Below are 20,928 nucleotides of genomic sequence, written 5' to 3' on the forward strand. Positions count from 1 at the left end.
GAAGCAGTGGGGCTGGGCTGGGTGGAGGAGAGGGCCGGTGCTGTGCAGAAGCCTGGAGGAGAAGGAATTTCTCCATAATTTCTCCCCCAAGTGGCCTGGGAGGCCCATCCCTCTGGCCTGTCCCTCCCCCAGGTCAAGCTGGCCTACCAGGAGTCGGAGATTGTGGCCCTGCTGAAGAAGATCCCGCTGGGCGCCACTGAGATGAACATCATCCGGGGGAGGGCCGAGGAGCTGAGGGAGGGCACCCTCTGTGACTACCGCCCCGTCCTGCCCCTCATGCTTGCCAGCTTCATCTTCGACGTCCTGTGCACCCCAGGTAACCCCCTCCCCGAGGGGACACTCCCCAGTACCCACCTGTGGGGGAGGAAGTGGGCCCAGGCAAAACCTGGGAGATAAATGGGCTTCTCTGGCTACATTTGGGGGGGGGGGCAGCAGACGCCAGCAAAGCCCCTCCAAGCGCCTGCATGGGGGAGAAGGGAGAGGTCCCAGCAGAGGTGAGGGGTGAGGTCCTGCACGGCCAGTGCAGGCTGCTGTGATCCTGTAGCCTCGAGAGACCAAACGATCAGGTGGGGGAGAGCTGTGCAGACCTGGAACCTGCTGCCTCACTGTTTTTAGCAGGGACAAGAAGGGTAAAGTCCCCCTGTGCTTTCCGACTCTGGGGTGACGTCACATCACAACGTTTTAACAGCAGACTTTTTTTACGGGGTGGTTTGCCTTTGCCTTCCCCAGTCCTCTACGCTTTCCCCTCAGTAAGCTGGGTGCTCATTTTACCCACCTCGGAAGGATGGAAGGCAGAGTCACCTGCAGAAATCAGGGCTCCTGTGGGCATGACTGGAATTCTGAGAAGGGGACAGATTGCCAGGCAGTGTCTGACAACTGGCAGGAAGATTGGGGGGAGGGGGCACTGTGTCTGGGAATTTTCTTTTTAAAAATCCTGGCCCATCTACTTCCTGGACATTTTGACCAGAAGTGACAAAGGGCAGCTCTAGGAACCCCTTCGGTAAAACCAGTTTCCAGCAAATCCTAGAACTAGCCTTGGTTGCTTCTGGTCGGTTTTTGCCAGAGCGGGGGATTCTTTGTCCCCACTGGTGGCAGCACAGAATGGCTGACCTGGAGGCAGGGCCTGTTTGCAAGTCACTGGGAGATCTTGCTCCAGGGCCATGTAATGCAGTTTAGCGAGGGGAACTTTGAATGCCTTCTTGGAAGGCCACAGAAGTATTCTGCTCACTGAGGTGATTCTTGCTCATGGCTCCTCAGAGCCACAGCAGCTGCTTGGTCCAGGGCTCAGTCCCCAGAAGGACCTGGCAGGAGGGGACGGGGAAGGCCCTGGGGAGCCTCTGCCAGCTCAGGTGGACAAGACTGAGGTGGGTCTCTCTCCTCCCCAGTGGTTTCCCCCTCAGGAGCCAGGCCCCCAAGCTGCAACTGGAACAACGAGATGCCTGGAGACGAGGAGCTGGGCTTCGAGGCAGCTGTGGCGGCTCTCGGTAAGTGCTCCGTTCCTCTCTCCTGGTACGGCCCAGGCCACCTGCTCAGACTGCCTGGCTGTGCAGTGGGGCTGGCCTCACTCTTCTATCCCCCTTGAATGCTGCCGCTGTCCCTCCCGCTGTCTGGATGGCCTTAAGTTCATTCCCAGTCCTGACCCCCCCCCCCCCAGCCTCTGCCCTGCCTGCCTGCCTGGGTGTGTGGACTGGCATTCCTTCCCTCTGCCTCGCAGGTATGAAGACCACCGTGAGCGAAGCGGAGCACCCCCTGCTGTGCGAAGGCACCCGGAGGGAGAAAGGCGAGCTGGCCGTGGCCCTCATGATCACCTACAAGGACGACCAGTCAAAGCTGAAGAAGGCAAGTCTCCTTCAGAGAGCTTAAAGCTGGATCCCATCTGGTGACCTCTCACCTCCCCCCCTTTCTTTAACTAGCTGTTTAGAACCAGGTTTCTTTGGGAAAAGACAGACTTTCTTCTGAGAGTTCATAGCAGTGAGATATCCGTGGGGGAGCTACCCTCTGCCCCTTGTTTGTGAGGATGCCTCAGGAACTGAGCCAGAAGGGGCGGGAAGTCCCGTTTCCCAGGCTGCCTGGTATTGGCAGATACTCCTTGAGTGGCAGGCCTGCAATTCCCCTGCCCCCAGCTGAACACTCCCTTCTTTGCAAGGGGAGCCACTGGGGAGGTGGGGACCAGTGGAGGGCTTGTGAGGCCCGCATCAAGGATGACGTGGAAGCTGTGGGCTCTGTGTTCATCGTGGGCTGAGGGGCAGGTGGCCTTCAGGGATGTCAAAAATCTGCCTTTTAGGAAGAGGGGAAGAGACTGCCTTCATTGTGCTTTGCAGCAATGTCTTGATTGACATTCTCTTTCCTGTGAGGTATCTTTTGATTGTAGCTGTGTCTCTCCCTCTGCTGCTGCTTTCCCATCTTCCTTTGTCCTCTGGGCACTCCCCATGCAAGAGGCTGATTCCCCCCCTCCCCGTTTCTCTTGCCCCAAAGATCTTGGACAAGCTGCTTGACAGAGAGAGCCAAACGCACAAGCCTCAGACCCTCAGCTCCTTCTACTCCTCCAGCAAGCCGATGGTGGCCAATCAGAAATCTCCTTCCAAGCATGCCAGCCAATCAGCTGCGCCCATCCAGCATCTCCCGGGGACGCCTGTGGCGCAGCAGGCAGGGGTAGCCCCTGCCGTCCAGAGCAGCCCCTCGGAAGCCTTCCTGGAGAAGAGCACCCAAGGTACAGCCTCCTCTCCCAGGGGTCTTCCCTTCAGCCTCACCAGATCCTGAACTTCTCTCCCCCCCTCCCCTTGTTACAGTGTCATGGGTGGGTCCACACAAACAGCAACCAGTGGCTTGAATCCTCCTTGCCCCAGGGAGCCTGTGTTGGCCACTTCTCTGTTGTCCTCCATTTATGAAAATAGCGCCAGAATCTTTGTGATGCTTCCTGTTTGGGCCTCCACAGCTTCCTTCCTTTACAAGTCCAGTTGTGCCCCTCGAAAATCTCTTTCCTTTTCTGCCTGTCTGTTGACTTCCCCAAGAGTGCTCATTCTGGCCAGACTAAACGCCCCTTCCCCAGCAGTTACGAGGGGAAGGTTTGCAAGCTCACCTTATCCAGAACGAACCTGCCTCGTCCTGCTGATCTGCTCCACACCACGGCCCAGACCCTCCTGCCCTGTCCTTTGTCTGCTGGCCTCAGAAGGCCTTCTAGGTCACCAGCTCAGGCTAAAAAATATTTCTATGACTTGGTCACTTGCTGACAAGGATCCAGAGAGAATTCTAGCAGGTGCAAAAAGTTTTTGTTCCTTTTGTCTGTGGGGTGGCAGCTGTGCCCTACCCAGGATCGCTCTTTTGTTGGGGGACCCAGGAGTGGGGGGGGGGGGACTGGCTGTTCAGCTTTGCAATCCCTCCACTTTCCCAGTTCCCTTTAACTTGCCTCTCCCTTTAAATTCTGCAGAGACCCCTCAGAGGTCCCCTTGCGACCCCCTGGTGGAGGCCAGCGTCTTGAAGCAAGAAGGGAAAGTCCCCAGCCGCCTGGCCCTGGGGAACCGCGGGGGCTACAACGGCCGATGCTGGGGCTCCCCTGTCAGGCAGAAGAAGAAACACACCGGTACGTACCCGCAGGTGTCCTGGCCTGCCTGGTTGACCGATCTCTGCGGTTCATTGTGTGGGACTTGGCCAGAGGCTTTTGCACCACCAGCTCTGGCTCAGGAGGCTGATTTGAGTTTCTTCTGAACCTCATGCAGCCTGCCAGTAGCAGCAGTGAGGCTTTGGGGGGGCAGACTCACTCTCCTCCTCTCCCCTGCCCTCCTTGATCCTGCTGAGAATCAGTAGTTCTCAGTCCCTCCTTCCCTCCCCCCCCCAGTGCTAGAGAGGCCTGGAGGCAAGCAGCTGAGCTGCTGAGAAAGTGTGTGGAATTTTTTTTGTCAGGCTCATCTGTTTTTTAGGGGGGTTGAATGTCTGAGCTAAAAATGAACTGAAGAATCCCTTGGCTCAGCCACTCTGGGCTCACTGTCACCTGGGGTCGCATTTTGTGGGAGAGCCCAGCCATTCCCTTGGCAGTGACTAGTTAGAAATGGACCCCTTTGGATGCTCAGGCTGTCTGGCTTCTTGGGCATTTGCAGCCTCTGACCAGAAGGGGAAATCCCATCTGTTGTGTATGAGTTTAAGTGCAAGAGAAACCCACTCACAGCTCACTAGAAGAAGAGGAAGAAGAATTGGTTTTTATACTCTGCTTTCCTCTAGTGGCTTGCAGTCACCTCCCCTTCCCTCCCCATAGCAGGCACCAGGTGAGGCAGGTGAGGCTGAGAGAGTTCTGAGAGAACTGGGACTGGGCCAAGGACACCCAGCTGGCTGCATGTGGAGGAGGAGGGGGGAATCAAACCTCCCGGCTCTCTGCCCTTAACAGCTCTTACACCACACTGGTGCTCATACATCCATGACAGGATTCCCACCCTCAAGGGCTGCAGGTTGCTCAGGACAGAGCTTTGGTGGTGTTCTTTATCTCGTAGGAGGAAGTGGAACACAGTGCCTGGTTTTGTGTGTGTGTTTCAAAGCAATGAGGGGAGGAGTCACTTTTGTGACCCTCGAGAGCCTTGTTTGAGCAGCACAGAGAGCCAGAGAGAGCCAGTTTCTGGCCACCAAACATAGTGAGGGTGACTAGAAGGAAAATAAACCTTGGAAGAGGGTTTTGTGGCCTCCCTCAGCACAAAGATGTGGTTGGCTTCCTCCCTGGCCTACATCCATTGACTAGAAGCCCCACCTGCTCTTCCCCCTAACCACCCTGAGGCTGGGGGGAGGAGGGCGGGTGGCAGATCCTCCGTTAGCTGGGCTGAGACTTGGTGATCTTTGGCTCTTTGCTTCCCCAAACCTTCTAGCTGCATAACAGCCACCTTGTTGCAGCAGTGCCCCATGCTATGGGGAAACTGGTTCCTGAACTGGTGTGTTTTTCTCTGTGTACGCCACCATTTGAGGCTGTGAACCATGAGGAGAAAAGGTATACGAGCAAAAGCAGGGGCCGCCCAGTTTGTGGCCTGCTTGTTGAAGGGGGGCAGTTGGAGTGTGATTCAGGAGAAAATGCTTCTAAAGAAGCGGGGAGTGTGAAGCTCCCAGTGGGTGGCATTGATTCTGAGGCCTCCTCTGTTCCAGGCATGGCCAGCATTGACAGCAGCGCCCCCGAAACCACCTCGGACAGCTCCCCGACCCTCAGCCGGCGGCCCCTGCGTGGGGGATGGGCGGCCACCTCCTGGGGGCGAGGGCAGGACAGCGACAGCATCAGCAGCTCTTCCAGCGACTCCCTGGGCTCGTCCTCCTCCAGCGGCAGCCGGAGAGCCAGCGGGGGAGCCCGCGCCAAGACGGTGGAAGTCGGCAGGTAGAACAGCTGCCTCTCCTCTTCTGAAGCTGCCCCCTGCGTAGCTGCCCCCTGGCTCTTCTTTATTTTCTCAGCTTTGTTGATCCGCAAATTTGGCCAAGAACACCTTCCTGAGGCAGCAATCAAGTGCCCATGTGGCAGAGAGCAAACTGCCCCCCCCCTGGAGAAACTCCCACTCTTCTGGAGCTGAGGCAGATGCTCAGCCGTGGGACCTTCTGTTGCTCTGTGTCTCTGTCTAAATCTGGCATGGAGCGTGAGAGTGGAAGTTCCAGGCCCTCTCCTGTCTCGGCCTGACTGTCTCTCTCTCGTCCCTTCCAGATACAAGGGCAGGAGGCCCGAGAGCCACGCCCCCCACGTCCCCAACCAACCCTCCGAAGCCGCCGCCCACTTCTACTTCGAGCTGGCCAAGTCGGTCCTCATCAAGGCGGGGGGCAACAGCAGCACCTCCATCTTTACCCACCCGTCCTCCAGCGGGGGCCACCAGGGGCCTCACCGCAACCTTCACCTCTGCGCCTTTGAGATCGGCCTCTATGCCCTGGGCCTGCACAACTTTGTCTCCCCCAACTGGCTCTCACGGACGTACTCCTCCCACGTCTCTTGGATCACGGGTGAGAACCGGAGGCTGTGCTTGGGAGCTCGGTCCAGTGGGTCATGGCCATCTCTTCCTGCCTACTTCAGCTGCAGAGCGTCAGGAACTCCTGGCTGCAGGTGGCTGGTGGAATCCATATTGCCTTGTGAGGATGACCGGTGGGGAGAGCTTTCGGCAGTGTGGGCTTGGAGGACCAAAAGGGAGGGATCACGTGGCCAGCAGGTCCCAGCTCCTGCCATGTCAATTTTCACATGTGCCCCCTCACCCAGCTAGTTCAGGGGGTTGGGTTGGCATGTCAGCACTATGCAGATGACACCCAGCTCTATCTATAGATGGACCCCACCCCAGAGAATCTGACCAAGGCACTGGAAGCCCAGGAGCTGGTGACAGCTGCAAGCATAGCCAGCTTTAAGAGGGGATTGGATAAGCACATGGAGCAGAGTCCATCAGTGGCTCTTAGCCACAGTGCAGGCGTGGCCAACAGTAGCTCTCCAGATGTTTTTTGCTTACAACTCCCATCAGCCCCAGCCAGCATGGCCAATGGCTGGGGCTGATGGGAGTTGTAGGCAAAAAACATCTGGAGAGCTACCATTGGCCACCCCTGTGGGCACAGTGTATTGTTGGAACTCTGTCTGGGGCAGTGATGTTCTGTCTTCTTGGTGCTGGGGGGGCACAGTGGGAGGGCTTCTGGTGTCCTGGCCCCACTGATGGACCTCCTGATGGCACCTGGGTTTTTTGGCCACTGCATGACAAAGTGTTGGACTGGAGGGGCCATTGGCCTGATCCAACATGGCTTCTCTTATGTTCTTAAGCCATGGCTGGATAGTTACAGCAGAGCTGGTTGAAACTTAATCCAACAAAGACCTGAATTGGGGGTGGGGGAGATGAATTGGAAATCGGGCTATCCACCTTGAATGGCCCAGCAGGAGAGGAGCCTGGGGGTGGTCCTGGATGCCTCGCTCTTGATGGGGGCCCAGGTCACCGCAGTTGTCAGGTCTGCCTTTGATCACCTCCGGCAGATCAGGCAACTGGCCCCAAGGACCTGGGCAATGGTTGCTTCCAGCCTTGATTACTGTAACCGTTTTATTTGGGCCTCCCCCTGCAGTTGATCCGGAAGCTCCAGCTGGTGCAAAATGTGGCTGCATGTCTGCTGAGTCACGTGTGGGGGCACACAAGCAGCTGGCATTGCATTGGCTACTGACTGAATACCAGCTCCACTCTAAGGTTGAGTCCTGGGCATGCTCAGAGGCAGAGACACAAAACCCCCTCTCCTGGAGCTGCACAGCACAGGACCAGGGCTTTCTCTGCCCTGGGGGAACGTTTTCTCATGGGAGACCAGGCCTGGAGGGGCTATCCTTGTCGCTTGGGTTTAGTTTCTGATCTGTAAACTGGCAGTGCCACCGAGGGACTGCCAGGGGGAACAAGGCTAAGAGGTACAGCTCTTTGCCCACTGTGAGTGCTGTGGGTTTTTCAGCTGCTCTTCTCCGCCTGTCTTGTTCCAAGCAATGCACAGTGCCTTGCCACTAGATGAGGAACTGCCGTTCAGGAACTGCCAAGGAATCCCATCTGCCTGTTTCCCCCCACAGCTTTCTTTGCCTCTGCACAGCCCCCTCATGATTGGATGTGTGGAAGCGACCACATGGCACAACCACAAATGCCTTGCTGACAAAGTTTCTCTCCCTCCCTCCATCCTAGGGCAAGCCATGGAGATTGGCAGTGCAGCCTTGAACATCCTGGTGGAGTGCTGGGACGGTCACCTCACCCCTCCCGAGGTGGCCTCCTTGGCCGACCGGGCGTCCCGAGCGCGGGATTCCAACATGGTGCGCGCGGCTGCTGAGCTGGCCCTGAGCTGCTTGCCCCATGCCCACGCCTTGAATCCCAACGAGATCCAGCGGGCTCTGGTCCAGTGCAAGGAGCAGGTGAGCAGCCCCTCGGGAAGGGGGTGGGCACGGGGCCCCAGCTCTGACTGCCCAGGGGACTGGGTTGCCCCTTTCCGGCTGCGCCCAGGGAGAGCCTTTGCTCGGCCTGCGGAAGGTTCCAGGTTCTGTCCCCAGTGACCGGGGGGGGTGGGCTTAGGCTGGCAGTGGCTCTCCAGGGTCTCAGGCGGAGGAGACAGTCCTGGGCTTGGTGGTCAGTCTTGGGCAGCTCCGTGCATCTCCCACGTTCCAGCAGCTGAGAGCTGGGCTGGGGTCTTTCTGCCACTCCATCAACATTCATGGTAGTTCAGAGAGGAGCGTTTGACTTCAGTGGCACCTTTAAGACCTCCACCTGGGTCTGTGGTAGTTCCTAGCCTAACCCAACGCAAAGACATGGGCCTGGGCTCCTGGGGGAGGATGGGCTTTTTGCCCTGTCCTGACTGTGCCCGTCCTCTTTCCCCCCGCAGGACAACCTGATGCTGGAGAAGGCCTGCATGGCGGTGGAGGAGGCGGCCAAGGGGGGCGGGGTCTATCCGGAGGTCCTCTTTGAAGTGGCCCATCAATGGTACTGGCTGTACGAGCAAACTGTGGGCGGGACTCTGGCCCAGCGGGAAGGAGCCACAGGCTGCAGTGCCAGCGGAGCCCGGGCCCCTTGCGAAGTGGTCCGGGGGTTGGCGGATAACAGAGTGGCCTCAGAGCCCGCCACGGTGACGGTGGCAGCCGCAGTGACTGCTGCAGCGACAGTGGTGCCCGTGATCTCGGTGGGGTCAACCATCTACCAGCAGCACAGCATGGCGGGGCCGGCCATCGCGCACACCCAGGGTCTGCACCCCTACACCACCCTCCAGACCCACATCCCATGCAACCCCCAGTACATCGGGCACCCCATCCAGCACATGCCCCGCCCAGCTGTCTTCCCCGTGCCTGGCTCGGCTTATCCCCAGGTGAGTCTCCGGCTGCAGGCCAAACCTCACAGGGAATGGACGTTTTCTCCCCTGTCCCTCTCTGGAGATTGCACAAGCCAGCCCCAGGGCAGGGATCCTGTGGACACTTTGGGGATTCTGGCACAGGGGGGAGGGGGGCAGGCACAAAACAGCCGGGAGTGAGGCCAGGCCTCTAGTAGCAACTCTCCAATATTTCTGGCAGGTGATCTTTCACAGGATTCCTTTTAATTGATCTATCTACCTCATACTGCTGCTTCTTAGCTTATTAGTTTTAGGCGGATGACTAAAATGCAGGAAAAGCTAGACCCTGTTTGAACAACTGCAGAAATCTATTGCAGATGCATAAAATTTTGCAGCTGAAAGAGGGATAGGTCTGCTGTTACCTTCTAACAAACCACAGAAGAGGGAATGTCTCCAGATGATCCGTATTTGGGGTCAAGGGAAGAATCCCAAGGTTGCCAGGCTCAGAAAGGGCTTGCCTCCAAAGGTCGTGTGAAGCAGGGCTCTGCAGCGCCGCCTCCTCCACCAGAGTCTGCTCTCTTGACATCCCTCCCTTAATGATCGGGCGTTTGGCAGGAAGAGCCAAAAAAGAGCTCAAAAGGTGGAGGGAAACCAGCGGACTGAGTGGATCACACGCATCGCCCATCACAGGTGGTGCTGTTAGAATCAAAGGCTTTTAAAATGGTCCTCATGGCTTCCTGTCGAGCTGAATCAAGGGAGCCCCAGGAAAGACTGAGGAACCGTAGCTGTCCCAGGTGCATCAGCATCCTCTCAGATGAAGCCGAGGTGGCCCTCTTGGATGTTGGAGGATTTGTAACTTGGAGGGGGGGAGAGAAGCCTTCAGGAAGGCCCAGACTTCAAGAGCTGAGCTTGGAGGGCTCCTTTCGCTGCGCAGTTTGGAGTTTTGCAGACAGAATACAGGAATTCACTGGGGACCCCTGCCCAGTGAACCAGTCCAAAGGTGGAGAGGGGGCAAGTCAGCCTCAGCAGGTGCCAGAAGTCAGTCCATAGTGCCCAGGCTGTGACTTCAGCTTGTCCCCAGTTTGCTCCCTGGGGTCTGCAGGTGAGGCTCTCAGGTGGCAGGACTGGCATTCTCACGATTCCTGAGGAGGTGAGTGGACTCCTGCAGCTGTGCCCTGCGCTTGGCAAAGTTCTGAGGGTGGCGTTTGTGTTTTTGAGCCAGAATGTCCAGCAGGGAGTCCCTGAACCCTTCAGAGGACAAGTTGTGGAGGAGGGAACGTGGGGCATGGGCTCCTTGGGGGAGCAAGTGTGGGTTTGGTGGCGCCACAGGTGTCCCCCCCCCCTTTCTGGACCAGGGCAGAGGGGGGGGGGTTGTGCTGCTGCTGCCACCTCATCCATCCCGTTGTCTTTTTTGAGGACAAGCTGTTGAGTAGGCGGAGCCTTGGGGTCAGGAAGGGGGGTGCCAAGAAGAGGGTGCTTGGTGTTGTGGTCTCAGCCTCCAGACGGTGCCTCTTCCCCTCCAGGGGGTCCACCCGGCCTTCATTGGGGCCCAGTACCCGTACTCGGTGGCCACCCCGTCTCTGGCAGCTACGGCGGTCTCCTTCCCAGGCGTGCCTGTCCCCTCCATGACGCAGATGGCCGTGCACCCTTACCACGCTGAGACGGGGCTCTCGCTGTCTTCGAACGTCGCAAGTGAGTGCCCCCTTCCCTTGTGGGCGGAAGCGGGGTCTCTGCCCAGTGAGCTTTCTGGTTTGGCCTGCCCACACGGCCCTCATGGCCTGCTCTTCCTGGCCTGGTTGGCCTCTGTGTCGCTTGGAGGCCTTGAGGTGCCCGGCAAAGGTGGCTGCCAGCCAGCTCCCTTAGTGGCCACAGGAGGGCAGGAAAGGAAGGCAACATTCCCTAGCAAGGTTGGTTTTTTTAAAAAAGTTACTTTAAAATGTCTTCTTTCAGTTTTGTATGTTACTTTAGTAATTCTCCTTCTATACTGTGACTCAAAAAGGGCCATGGGGGGCAGACCAAGAGTGAGCATTAGCCTAGAATCCTAGAGTCGGAAGGGACCTCCAGGGTCATCTAGTCCATCCCCCTGTTCAATGCAGGAAACTCACAAATACCTCCCCCCCTCACACATACATCCCCTGCTACGCCCCCTGCCCGGAAGATGGCCAAACCCTCCAGGACCCCTGGCCAAACTGGCCTGGAGGAAAAGTGGCCATCAGCATTTTCCTGGGCGTGTCAGAAAGGGCCATGAGAACTAGCCCTGATGCAGCCCTTCCTGCCCTCCTTCTCAGGATCTGCGTTGCTGTCAGGTGGCCATCCAGCCTCTGCTTAAAAGTTTCCAAGGAAGGAGAGCCCACCTCCCCAGGAGGAAGCCTCTTCCACTGAGGAGCCACTCTCACTGTCAGGAAGTTTTTCCTAATGTTTAGTTGAAACCTCTTCTGATTTAATTTCAACCCCTTGGTTCTGGTCCTACCTTCTGGAGCCACAGAAGACACCTCCACACCCCCCTCTGGATGTGACAGCCCTTCTCTGCCTGGGACGGGGCTGGGGCTGGGGCTGTGTTATGGAGGACTTTGATGCCGCCCTTTCTCTCCCCAGTAGGGAGTGTCCACACGGGGACAACGTTCCCAGCCATCCAAGGGGCTTCTTTGACGAGCCTGTCTTCTCAGCCCACCCCCCTTGTTGCGGGGGGCTTCCCTTCGGAGGAGGAGCAGCACAGCCAGCCCGTGAGCCCCCAGGGCCTGCACTACCTCCACTCGGCTTACCGAGTCGGTAAGGGATGCTCTCTCTCTCTGCTGGGGCAGGGCTCGTGGGGATGAGGGGCCTTGAGCGCAGCCTGCGGGGGGGCAGGGGCTCTAAGGAAGCCGCAGGCCCAGGAGCAGACAGTGAGCCCTGGGAGGAAGAGAAGGAGATTTCCTGGAGAAGAAAGGGACTCGGCCCAGCAGTTCTCCAGAGGTTGGTGAGGCGGAGGCTGAGAATGCTTCCTTCTCTAGCGGGGATCGTCTGCAGGGCCAGTATGGAGTCAGAGGCAGGAGGTGAGAGGCGCAGTGGGGGGGCGGGCAAGGGAGCCTCCAGTCTGAAGGGAGGGAGGAGGAACAGCTGCTGAGAAGAAGGCAGGACCCTTGCCCAGAAATGCCTCCCTGCTGGTCACTGCAGGCGTGAGGCCTGAAGGACTTGAGTCTTGGGTGTTTCTTCTGCTGAGGTGAGGTTGGGTGGGGCCAGCCTGCGGGGGTGGAGGAGGAGTGTGCCCACTTTGCCTGCAGCGCTTTGTGTTCTGTCCCGGCAGGGATGCTGGCCCTAGAGATGCTGGGGCGGAGGGCTCACAACGATCACCCCAACAACTTCTCCCGCAGCCCCCCCTACACGGAAGACGTCAAGTGGCTCCTGGGCTTAGCGGCCAAGTTAGGTAAGGCCCCCACCAGCAGGACCCCCACTCGCTTTCGGGGGGGGGCAGGCACACGCAGGCACCAGCCCAGGGGTGGCCAAACTTGCCACATAGAATAAAGGTCAGCTGTTTGCCGCAAGACATGGAGGGAGGCAAATAGATGGGGAGGTGAGGAGGGAGGGAGAGGTGGAAAGAAAGCAACTTTTAAGTGCCTTCTCCAAGCTGGCTGATGAGATGGTGGCAACATAATAAGTGTGAAAGAGCCACATATGGCTCCCGAGCCACAGTTTGGTCACCCCTGCTCTAGCCACATGGCTGTGTTCGACCTCTCCTTTTCTCCATGTTGGATAACCCTCCTCCTGTACGGGAGCAGCCAAGATCCAGAGCAAAAAAATGTTTTTGTGCAGCTTTTGGTGCAAAATGGAAGACTGAAGAGCAGGGATAGGAACATCTGAAATAAGTTTTCGGGGGGGGGGGGGGCAGCTGCAGTCAGACCAGGAGGGGCCACACGTGAGCAACCAGAGAGGTGTTGCCCTTTAGAAGCAAGTGAGCCACATGGAAAGCAGAGAGCTGAAGTGGGGGGGGGGCACCTTCTGCCCCTGGTCTGAATTGCTGGGCTTTGGGTGTGGCTGGACTGCTGGCGCACGGCTGCAGGGGCTGCATTGGTGCCTGGGGGGGCCTGGGCTCTGCCTTCCCCCAACCTGTCTCCTTCTCCGCAGGCGTCAACTACGTGCACCAGTTCTGCGTGGGGGCGGCCAAGGGGGTCCTGAGCCCTTTTGTCCTGCAGGAGATCATCATGGAGGCCCTGCAGAGGCTGAACCCTGCCCACGTCCACAACCACCTGCGCACCCCCGCCTTCCACCAGCTGGTGCAGAGGTGCCAGCAGGCGTACATCCAGGTGGGCAGGCCCGCCCCACCCTCCCTCCTGTTCTGGGAAGTGTCTGCCTGGAATTCTTCTGCAGGCGTCACTGATTCTGAAGCCAGCCTGCTTGCTGGGATGCCCAGTGGAACCCCATTGACTCTTCTTGGGCAGCGCTCAGTGTGGTCAGCAGCACCTCCAATGTCTCCTTTGAACCTCCTCCCTGTTGTTGTGAGAGTCAGAAGAAGGGGGGGGGTCCTCCTTCCTTGCTGGTTGCCCCAGGAGGCCTTTCCACCTCTCCTGAGTGGTTCTTTGGTGCCGCCTGGGCTGCCTTGTGGGGGGACGCAGGCGGGGAAACAGTGTTGCTGAGGGGGTCTGTGTGGGGAAACGGTGAGATCCGAGTTCAGGAGGTGCTTCAGTGTCAAGGGCCCCCGAAGGGCTCCGGCCTGGCTGCTCGGACGCTGCCCGGGGAAGGGTGCCCTTCTTTCTTCCTTCCTTCCTCCCTGCTGAGTTCTGCTTCCCTTCCTTCCCTGCAGTACATCCACCACCGCCTGATCCACCTGACCCCGCCCGAGTATGACGACTTTGTGAACGCCATCCGCAGCGCCCGCAGCGCCTTCTGCCTGACCCCCATGGGCATGATGCAGTTCAACGACATCCTGCAGAACCTGAAGCGCAGCAAGCAGACCAAGGAGCTCTGGCAGAGGGTCTCTCTGGAAATGGCCACCTTCTCCCCCTGAGGGCCCCCCCCCCCCGCCGCCGCCGCTAGAGTCCATCCTTTCTGGGGTCGTTTTTCTTTTTAGCTGTTGGAAACCACTGAGTTGATGTATTTATGCCATGACATTCCTCTTCCCTGCACCAGCGAGTGCGGCTTTGCCCTCTTCCCCCCACCAGCTGGAGCCTGAAAAGCTGTTTTGTGAGTGCAAGGAAAGTATGTCTGTGTGTGTGTGCGCGCGAGAGCGAGCGAGCGGGGCCAGGCTGCTGTTTTGTCCCAGCTGTTGCAAAGCCCCCCCTCCTCTTTGGAGGCGGCTTGCCCAACGGTCCGCTCTGGGGGAGCTGTTTGTGGGCGTGTCTGGGGGTAGGGTGGAGCCTGTCTTAAAAATATTTATTTTAGCATTTATAAATATGTATACTACTTTCTATAAGATTCTAAACAGATTCGCCTATCAGGGGCCAGGAGAGGTGGAGTGGGCCCCTCCTTGGCCGCTCCTTCCCGCAGCACCCAGCCAACCAACCGGGCTGAAGCTGGGAGCCCCCCCTCCCCCCGGCAGCCAGCGCTGCCTTTGTTGGGATGGGGCAGAAGCCCCACCTGCCTGTACGGGCTGCCCCATGGAGAGCGCAGAGCTGGCTGCTGGCAGGTGGCCTCCCTTCCGTTTTGCCCGGGGGGGGGGCGTTCTGTGTTGTGTACAGTCACGTTCCCTTCCTTGGCTGGGATTATCAGGTCTCCTGTAATCAATTTCTTATTCCTTGTCTTAGTTTCCTGATTAAAACATCCATTTTCTTAGACAGACTCTCACTGCTGTCACTTCTGTCAACTGAGCAGAGCAGGGCTGCCTGAGGGCCCCCCTGCCCCCCCCGCCTCTTTTTGCTGAGGGTCAGTGTGGAAGCTGGCCAAAGTGCTCTCTGCAAAGGCATCCTTTGCCCCACCCTCAAGTCAAAGGGGGAGGGGGGAGAAGGCCGGGTCTTCCCCAGATGTATTCCCCCTCCTAAAGAGAGCCCTGCTGGATCAGAACCAGGGCCCACCCTGCTCTCTCCTGGAGGCCACAGGCCTGAGACCTGGGAGGTGCCAAGAAAGCCTTTGCATGTTTCAATCCGCATTGGTGTTTTCATGTTTCCATGCCAACCCAGGAGCACAGGCTAGGATGGGCGGAGGAAATCTCAGCCATCAGGTCTGTGGCAGCCGGTTATGGGCCCAGTGAGGCCAGAGCCCAGCAAGCCCCCTGGCCTGGGTTTCAGGGGGAGGGCTCCTCCATCAGTTCTTGAAAGGCACTTGTGGGGAGGGGCCACTTTCCAGATGTTGGGGTGAGGTTCTTTGTTTCTGCCTCATGTTGTTCTCCTCCATTCCATCCTCCCCACAGCCCTGTGAGGTAGGTGCGGCTGAGAGGCTGTGACTGGCCCAAGGTCACCCAGCAAGCAGAGTGGGGATTTGAACCTGGGTCTCCCGGAGGCCAGCCCGACACAAGTCACAGCATCACACTGGCGTTTGGACGTGTGGTGGGGCCGCTGAAGAGCAGCCAGCAGCCAGGCCCAGGTGAGTCTGGCCCGTCACATGGGAGCTGGCTGCTTGGTAGGTGTGTGACGGGCCTGGCCACAGTGAGCCCCCCCTCAAAGGTGGATGAGCCTGACAAGAAGCCCCTCTGCCAGGCCACCTCCCCCTGCCGCCCAGGAATCCTGCATACATCTTTTGCTCTTTGCTGAAGGCTCCTTTAAATAACCCCCTCCCTGTTCTTGAAGTGCTTCATTGTAGGAGGAGAGTTTTGTCTTGTGACCCGAACTGGGCCATTCCCTGCCCTGGGGGGGGGGAGGCTTTTAACCCTTTGCCTTCCCACTCCACATCTAGGACCGCCTCCTCCTCCTCCTGCGCAGTTTGGCTTTCTTGCACTCCTGCAAGCAACTTGCCCACTTCATTCACGCTTGTTCCTTCTGCACAAATGGCTCTGTAATGCTCTCCCAGCAATAATCACCCCCTCCCATCTTTTGCGGGTGGGGACTTAGTGCAGAGGGCAGTTACTATTTTGCACCTTTGGTTTTGGGTACAGTGCAAACAGATGCCCCCCCCTCCCCAGTGAGATGCTGTAGCCTACCCAGATGGGATGGCAGAGGTCTTGCCCTCCCCCTTGACTCATACATTTGAATCCTTTGTGCTGTCCTGTTTCCCTGGCATGCTCTTTAGTTTAAGCTCCATGTTGGGAGGCAGGGCTGTGCTTAAAAGCATTTGGTGGACACCAGGGGGGAAAAGTGTCAATGGGCACTGATACCCCCAACTCCCTGGGCAGAGGACTGGGCTGGGCCAGGGTGCTGCCCACAGCCACAACCCCAAAGAAACCGAGTCATGCGTCACTTGTCTCCAAATGCTACGTCTAGCCTTTATTTAGACATTGTGCTCAGCTGCAAGAGCCAGGAATTTATGCTTCATCATCATCATCGTCATCATAATCATTCAATGTGAATGACACTATACATGGATCCAGCATGGGCAGCAGGGCATGTGCTCCTCTCTCCGGCCACAGGAGGGCTTTTTTTGTTGGTTCCACCTTTGGTTGCACAATATTGCCCTGCTTGGGGACACATTGAATGAAGTAGCATATATATATAGTCCATACTATCTATTTACAGACAATGGTAAATTCACCATTTTAAAAAAAATACACAAGAATGAAGGCTCGAAGTATAAGTGTGGCTGAAACCATTTCTCTCCCAATGAGAATGGAGACATGGAGGAGTTGCATGTGTGCTGGACCCCCAAGGAATCTTCCCCACCAGAGCCAGCTGCTTCACCCCCACCCCAGGAGCCTGGCGCCTGCCTCTGCTCCACATAAGGCGAGTTTGGCAAGACAGGTATTGGGCCAGTTGCAACGCAACAAGGGGACTGAGGAAAGAGGCAAGACGATGGGATTTGGTTACAGGAGGTGGCTGGTAGACATGGCAGGCAGAAGGGACCCCATGCTGACCCACACGTTCTCTCGCCTGGCCTCTTCTCTGTGCCGTGGGGCCCGTGAATGAGGAACAGAAGAACCCTACTGCACAAGAACACCCAACTGTCTGGACAAGAGTGTGTGTGTGTTGCGGGGGGGGGGGGGGGGGCTGACAGCCACGATGGTCACCTGTTGCCTTTTCTGAGGCTGTGACTCAGGCAGCCTCTTGGGCCTGCCACTGGGGGGGGGGTGCACAAAGACCTCTCTCACCCAGGAAAGAGAGCCTGGGCAGGTCCCTACTGGGGGCCTTCCCTCCCCCCTGCTCCTCAGACACCTCCTGGGTGGAACAACCAAGCTGCCCCCTCCCCCCCACGAGGTCATTTACAAGAGTCCGACTTTGGCTTGGGGGCTCCTGCCCCATTGGCTGCTAAGAGGGAATGTCTCAGCAGCTGAAACCTTGGCGTGCTTTTCTTTCTCTGTGGCACCTGCTGCACACCCCTTGGCTTTTCCGCACCGAAGAAGAGGGCAGGCTGCGTCATTCCTCTGGAGAGCTCCCCGGGACGAGGGGCAGGAGGACCACAGCACAAGGCCTCAACACCCCGTCCCTCTCCGAAAGCATCCCCCCCACCCGCCTGGTGGTTCAGGTTCACTAGCCCTTTCCTTCCTCGGATGGCTCCTGCTGGAGAAGAGGCGAGGGCCGGCCGTGGGCGCTCTTCCTTCCCTTCCCTTCCCTTCAGCTCCAGCTGGAGCTCTGCAGGTCCTCTCGCAGCCAGGTGGGCAGGGGCTGCCCCAGCTTGTTCAGCAGCTTGGAGAGGTCAACGTTGTGCTCCCGGTAGAAGTCAGCCAGGAAGAGGCGGGACTGCAGGCAGGCCGAGAGGAGGGAAGGGCACCACTGTTAGCCAATGCCCCTCCAGTGCCCCTCCCCCCGTCTTCCCAACATGGCTGTGAGAAGAGAAGCCCCCACACCCCCCACACACTACTCACCGAGGGATCCATCTCCGGGTATTTCCTCCCTTTGCTTTTCCCCAAGCACTTGGTCCTCCCTCCATCCAGCACCTGGCACCAGAACCCCTTGGCTTCATCAAACCTGCACAGGGGGAGGGAGGGAGGGGGGGGGGGGCTAGGCGGAGGCTGCCACGGACCCTGAACTTTTTTGGTCACTCCAACAATTTTATACCCATCAGATTTTGTATTTACTCCCCCCTCCCCTTCTCCTGGTTCAAGGAAGCAAACAAGACTTTGGACAGAATTGTTCTGCAGCCTTTTGAGAGGAGTAAAATGACACCCAGGGGAAACGTTAACACAAGGCAGCTTTCTCGGGATCCTACAAGAAAGCCATGTTGGTCCCTCTTTGTTCTGTGGCCTCCCTTCCTCCTACGCACTAGCAGGGGGCGGGGAGGCTCACAACAGGAACCGCTGGCCCCCTGCAAGTCCTGGCTTCTCCGTTCTCTCCCCAACACACCCCTGGAAGCCATTTCTTCCTGGCCATCAGGCAACTGCTTTAGAGGGCAAGGCTCCTGGGAAGGGAAGCGGCCGCCTCCAAGGGAGGTGCAGGCAGACCCAGAACCACCAGGGCAGGGCAAGGCTAGCCCCACAGCCACAGTCCTGCTGCAGAGGGACTCTCGGCTGGGAGACCAGCAGGAGGTGGTGTCGAGGGGACCAGGCTGGCCTTGCTTCAGCCCTGCCAGCAGCAAACCATAACATCCATGTTGGGCAGCTTGGCGCCTAGCTGGAGTGGCCCACTCTGCAGGGATGGGGCCAGGCTGCATAGGATTCCGGGTTACAGCTGTTAAGCTCTGGCTCCATCAAGTGTTGAGGGCAGGCCCTCCCCCCCTCCCCACCCCAGGTCAGCTTTTAGGCTTCGAGCCTCTTCCTGGGGTTTGCTGCTGGGTTATCCAGGCCACCACCTAAGAGCGGAGCTATAGAAGCAAATCCACCCCTCCCAGCTCCCCTGTACAGAAGCCTTACTTGAGGGCTTGGGTGTAGTTGAAGAGTGGTGTGACCCCCAGAAACCTTTGGATGTTCTCCATGACGGAGGCAGGGTTGAGGCGGAGTTCCTGCCCATCCACAATCAGGATCTGGAGGGACAGCAAAGCAAGGAAGAGTTCAGAGGGCCCCTTCCCCAGTGGGGAGCCCAGGAGCCAGGCAGCAGGTCTCCCAAGGCAGTGTTCCCTCTAAGCTGCAGAGTCTTGTGAGCAAAAATTCTGCTTCCTTAGCTCCTGGCATTAAAGTTCTGTGCTGCTGCCATTAAAGTTGTGAGCTACTGCATAAATTGGTGTGCTCTATGGCCATTTTTCCAGCTGGAGTGTGAGTGTGAGCTGGAGGCTAAAAAACAGTGAGCTAGCTCACACTAACTCGGCTGGTCCTGTTGCTTTGAGCGCTCTCCGCCAGTGGGGTAAAGAAAACCAACAAAAATATATATATAGACATAAAGAGATAACCAAGCAGCACCCAAACGCTTTGTGGATTCAGAGTGGGCTCCATTGACCAGACAGTTTTAGCAGCCAGGAGCTCCTTTTCTCTCCTTGCAAGGGACAGGTGCAGTGAACAGGTGGACTGGGCAGCCCACTTGCCCGCGTAGCCCTTCCCCATTCTGCCAGCTAACAAAGGGGTGCTCTGCCAGAAGGCCTTCTGCCCAGCGGCCCCGCCCTTGGTCCCGAGGCCCTGCTCCACAGACCTCCTCCTGGCTGGGGATAGTTGGGGGGTCCTCACGGAAGAACTGCTCAAGACCAAAGGAGAAAGGCTCCAAGGGTCGCCCTACCTGCCCCGAGGGGTAGTAGGCCAGCCATCGCTCCAGGTGAGTGGCATAGGTTCCAGGGCTCAGGCAGCGGCTCCGCAGAGTGTGCAGCTCTGGGGGGGCTTGGGACCCCGAAGAAATCACCTGGTAGAAGGTGTAGTTGAGCGCCATGGGGTCGTTGTGAGCGCGCTGGTGCTGGGGGCAGGGAGAGAGGAAGATGTCTGTGAATCCAGAGGCTTTCCTCCCGAGCACGCCACCCGCCCCGCCCACTGCAGGGCTCACCTGATACCAGGAGTAGGCGCGGTCTGCGGGGTTGATCAGGATGGTGATGATCTTGGCCCGGGGCAGGAGAGCTGCACTGCGCCTGGGGACTGCCTCGGCGTCAAAGTAATTGGCACTCTTCTCAAACATGAAGTCCGTGCTGGCGTTGGAGGGGATGGGGAAGAACTCCATGTACCTGTCAAGAAAAGCAGGCAGGGCTGAGGAAGGCCTCTCCAGCAACCTCCCTGGGTGCAGGAGACCAGAAGGTGGGGCTCAGAGGACGGGATGGCGAAAGCCCGTGCAGGGCTCTGCAGGGGCAACTGCTTGCCTTGCCCTGCACGGCCTTGGCAAGGGGGCTCTAACGCCAGTCTAGGCAGAGGATGGCGCTGCTGTGGGCACACTTGTAGAGGGGAAGGGGGCAGGGGACAGAAACTGGCGTCCTTCCTGCAGGTTTGGCCTCCCTGAGGCTGGTACATGAAATCTGCCTCCCCAGACAGTGCCATCCCCTGGACCACAGGCTGGCATCCATGGGGCACAGCTGCTAGAAAGCAGTGGGGCTGGGTCACTGGATTCTTGCTATGACCTCCACCCTGCAAGAGTGACGGCTGAAGCCCAGGACCCCCTGCAAGACCACCCCAGCAGCCCCAGGGGGACTCCATCCTTCATCCCAGATCCCAACCTGGTCTCAGACACTGTCAGAGGGCTGCTACAGGACAGGGAGATTTGGCCCAGGGGCACCCCCAAGACAGCAAGGCACAGGTGGTTCTGGCCCCTGAAAGCCTGACGAGCCGTCGTAGACTCAGCTCTTGTTCTCCCAGACTGGATTAACTTCAGCTTGTTTTGAAGATAGCAGCTATATATAATCTATTTTTCTTATACAAGAAATATATTAAAAAATTAAACATTGATTTCAATATATTGTGTATTAATTTTTTGCATGCTTTCTCACAGTTTTGTCCTCTTCAGAATCTCAGTGAAGGAAGGTGGGGTGGGGTGGGGTGGGGGGTCCCCTTCATGCTTACCAGTCAATCCCCTTGTGGTAGTTGGGCCCATTAAAGAACTGGATCTCTTCGTAGGTGGAGGGGCTGGGGAAGTTACTGGTTACAGCGGGATGCATGGAGAGGAAGACATGCACAGCTGTAGTGCCTGCAAAACACACGACCAAAAAGGCTTATCTTGCGCTGCTAAGAAACACCCACGTCAGCAGCCAGCAGGGCTTCCCAGAGCTGCCTCTTCTTCTTCTCTCCTGCTCCGTCTAGGCAGGGATGCTTGGCCTGTAGGAAGTCCCCCCCAGCTGTTCCTC

At 57.9% G+C, this 20,928-nt stretch overlaps 2 protein-coding genes across 2 annotated transcripts in view; one reads left to right on the top strand and one right to left on the bottom strand.

The window, feature by feature from the left end:
- ZSWIM8 (zinc finger SWIM-type containing 8) overlaps positions 1–14,498 on the top strand; it is a 55,098-nt gene extending 40,600 nt beyond the window's left edge. The window contains exons 13-26 of the mRNA XM_060236658.1: positions 133–316; positions 1,386–1,484; positions 1,715–1,839; positions 2,476–2,710; positions 3,428–3,580; positions 5,119–5,341; positions 5,660–5,949; positions 7,626–7,849; positions 8,314–8,790; positions 10,275–10,443; positions 11,347–11,520; positions 12,035–12,154; positions 12,853–13,031; positions 13,529–14,498. Coding sequence (XP_060092641.1) covers positions 133–316; positions 1,386–1,484; positions 1,715–1,839; positions 2,476–2,710; positions 3,428–3,580; positions 5,119–5,341; positions 5,660–5,949; positions 7,626–7,849; positions 8,314–8,790; positions 10,275–10,443; positions 11,347–11,520; positions 12,035–12,154; positions 12,853–13,031; positions 13,529–13,732 — 2,856 coding nt within the window. The 3' untranslated portion in view covers positions 13,733–14,498. The remainder of the gene's footprint in view (positions 1–132; positions 317–1,385; positions 1,485–1,714; positions 1,840–2,475; positions 2,711–3,427; positions 3,581–5,118; positions 5,342–5,659; positions 5,950–7,625; positions 7,850–8,313; positions 8,791–10,274; positions 10,444–11,346; positions 11,521–12,034; positions 12,155–12,852; positions 13,032–13,528) is intronic.
- Positions 14,499–16,053: 1,555 nt separating this feature from the next.
- The window catches only part of NDST2 (N-deacetylase and N-sulfotransferase 2), a 33,772-nt gene continuing 28,897 nt past the window's right edge, over positions 16,054–20,928 (bottom strand). The window contains exons 8-13 of the mRNA XM_060236659.1: positions 20,648–20,771; positions 19,647–19,821; positions 19,389–19,559; positions 18,596–18,705; positions 17,612–17,714; positions 16,054–17,486 (exon numbers count right to left, since the gene is read on the bottom strand). Of these exons, the coding sequence (XP_060092642.1) occupies positions 17,361–17,486; positions 17,612–17,714; positions 18,596–18,705; positions 19,389–19,559; positions 19,647–19,821; positions 20,648–20,771 (809 nt within the window). The 3' untranslated portion in view covers positions 16,054–17,360. The remainder of the gene's footprint in view (positions 17,487–17,611; positions 17,715–18,595; positions 18,706–19,388; positions 19,560–19,646; positions 19,822–20,647; positions 20,772–20,928) is intronic.

This window comes from Heteronotia binoei, chromosome 4 (assembly GCF_032191835.1).
Source record: "Heteronotia binoei isolate CCM8104 ecotype False Entrance Well chromosome 4, APGP_CSIRO_Hbin_v1, whole genome shotgun sequence".
NCBI classification, from domain to species: Eukaryota; Metazoa; Chordata; class Lepidosauria; order Squamata; family Gekkonidae; genus Heteronotia; species Heteronotia binoei.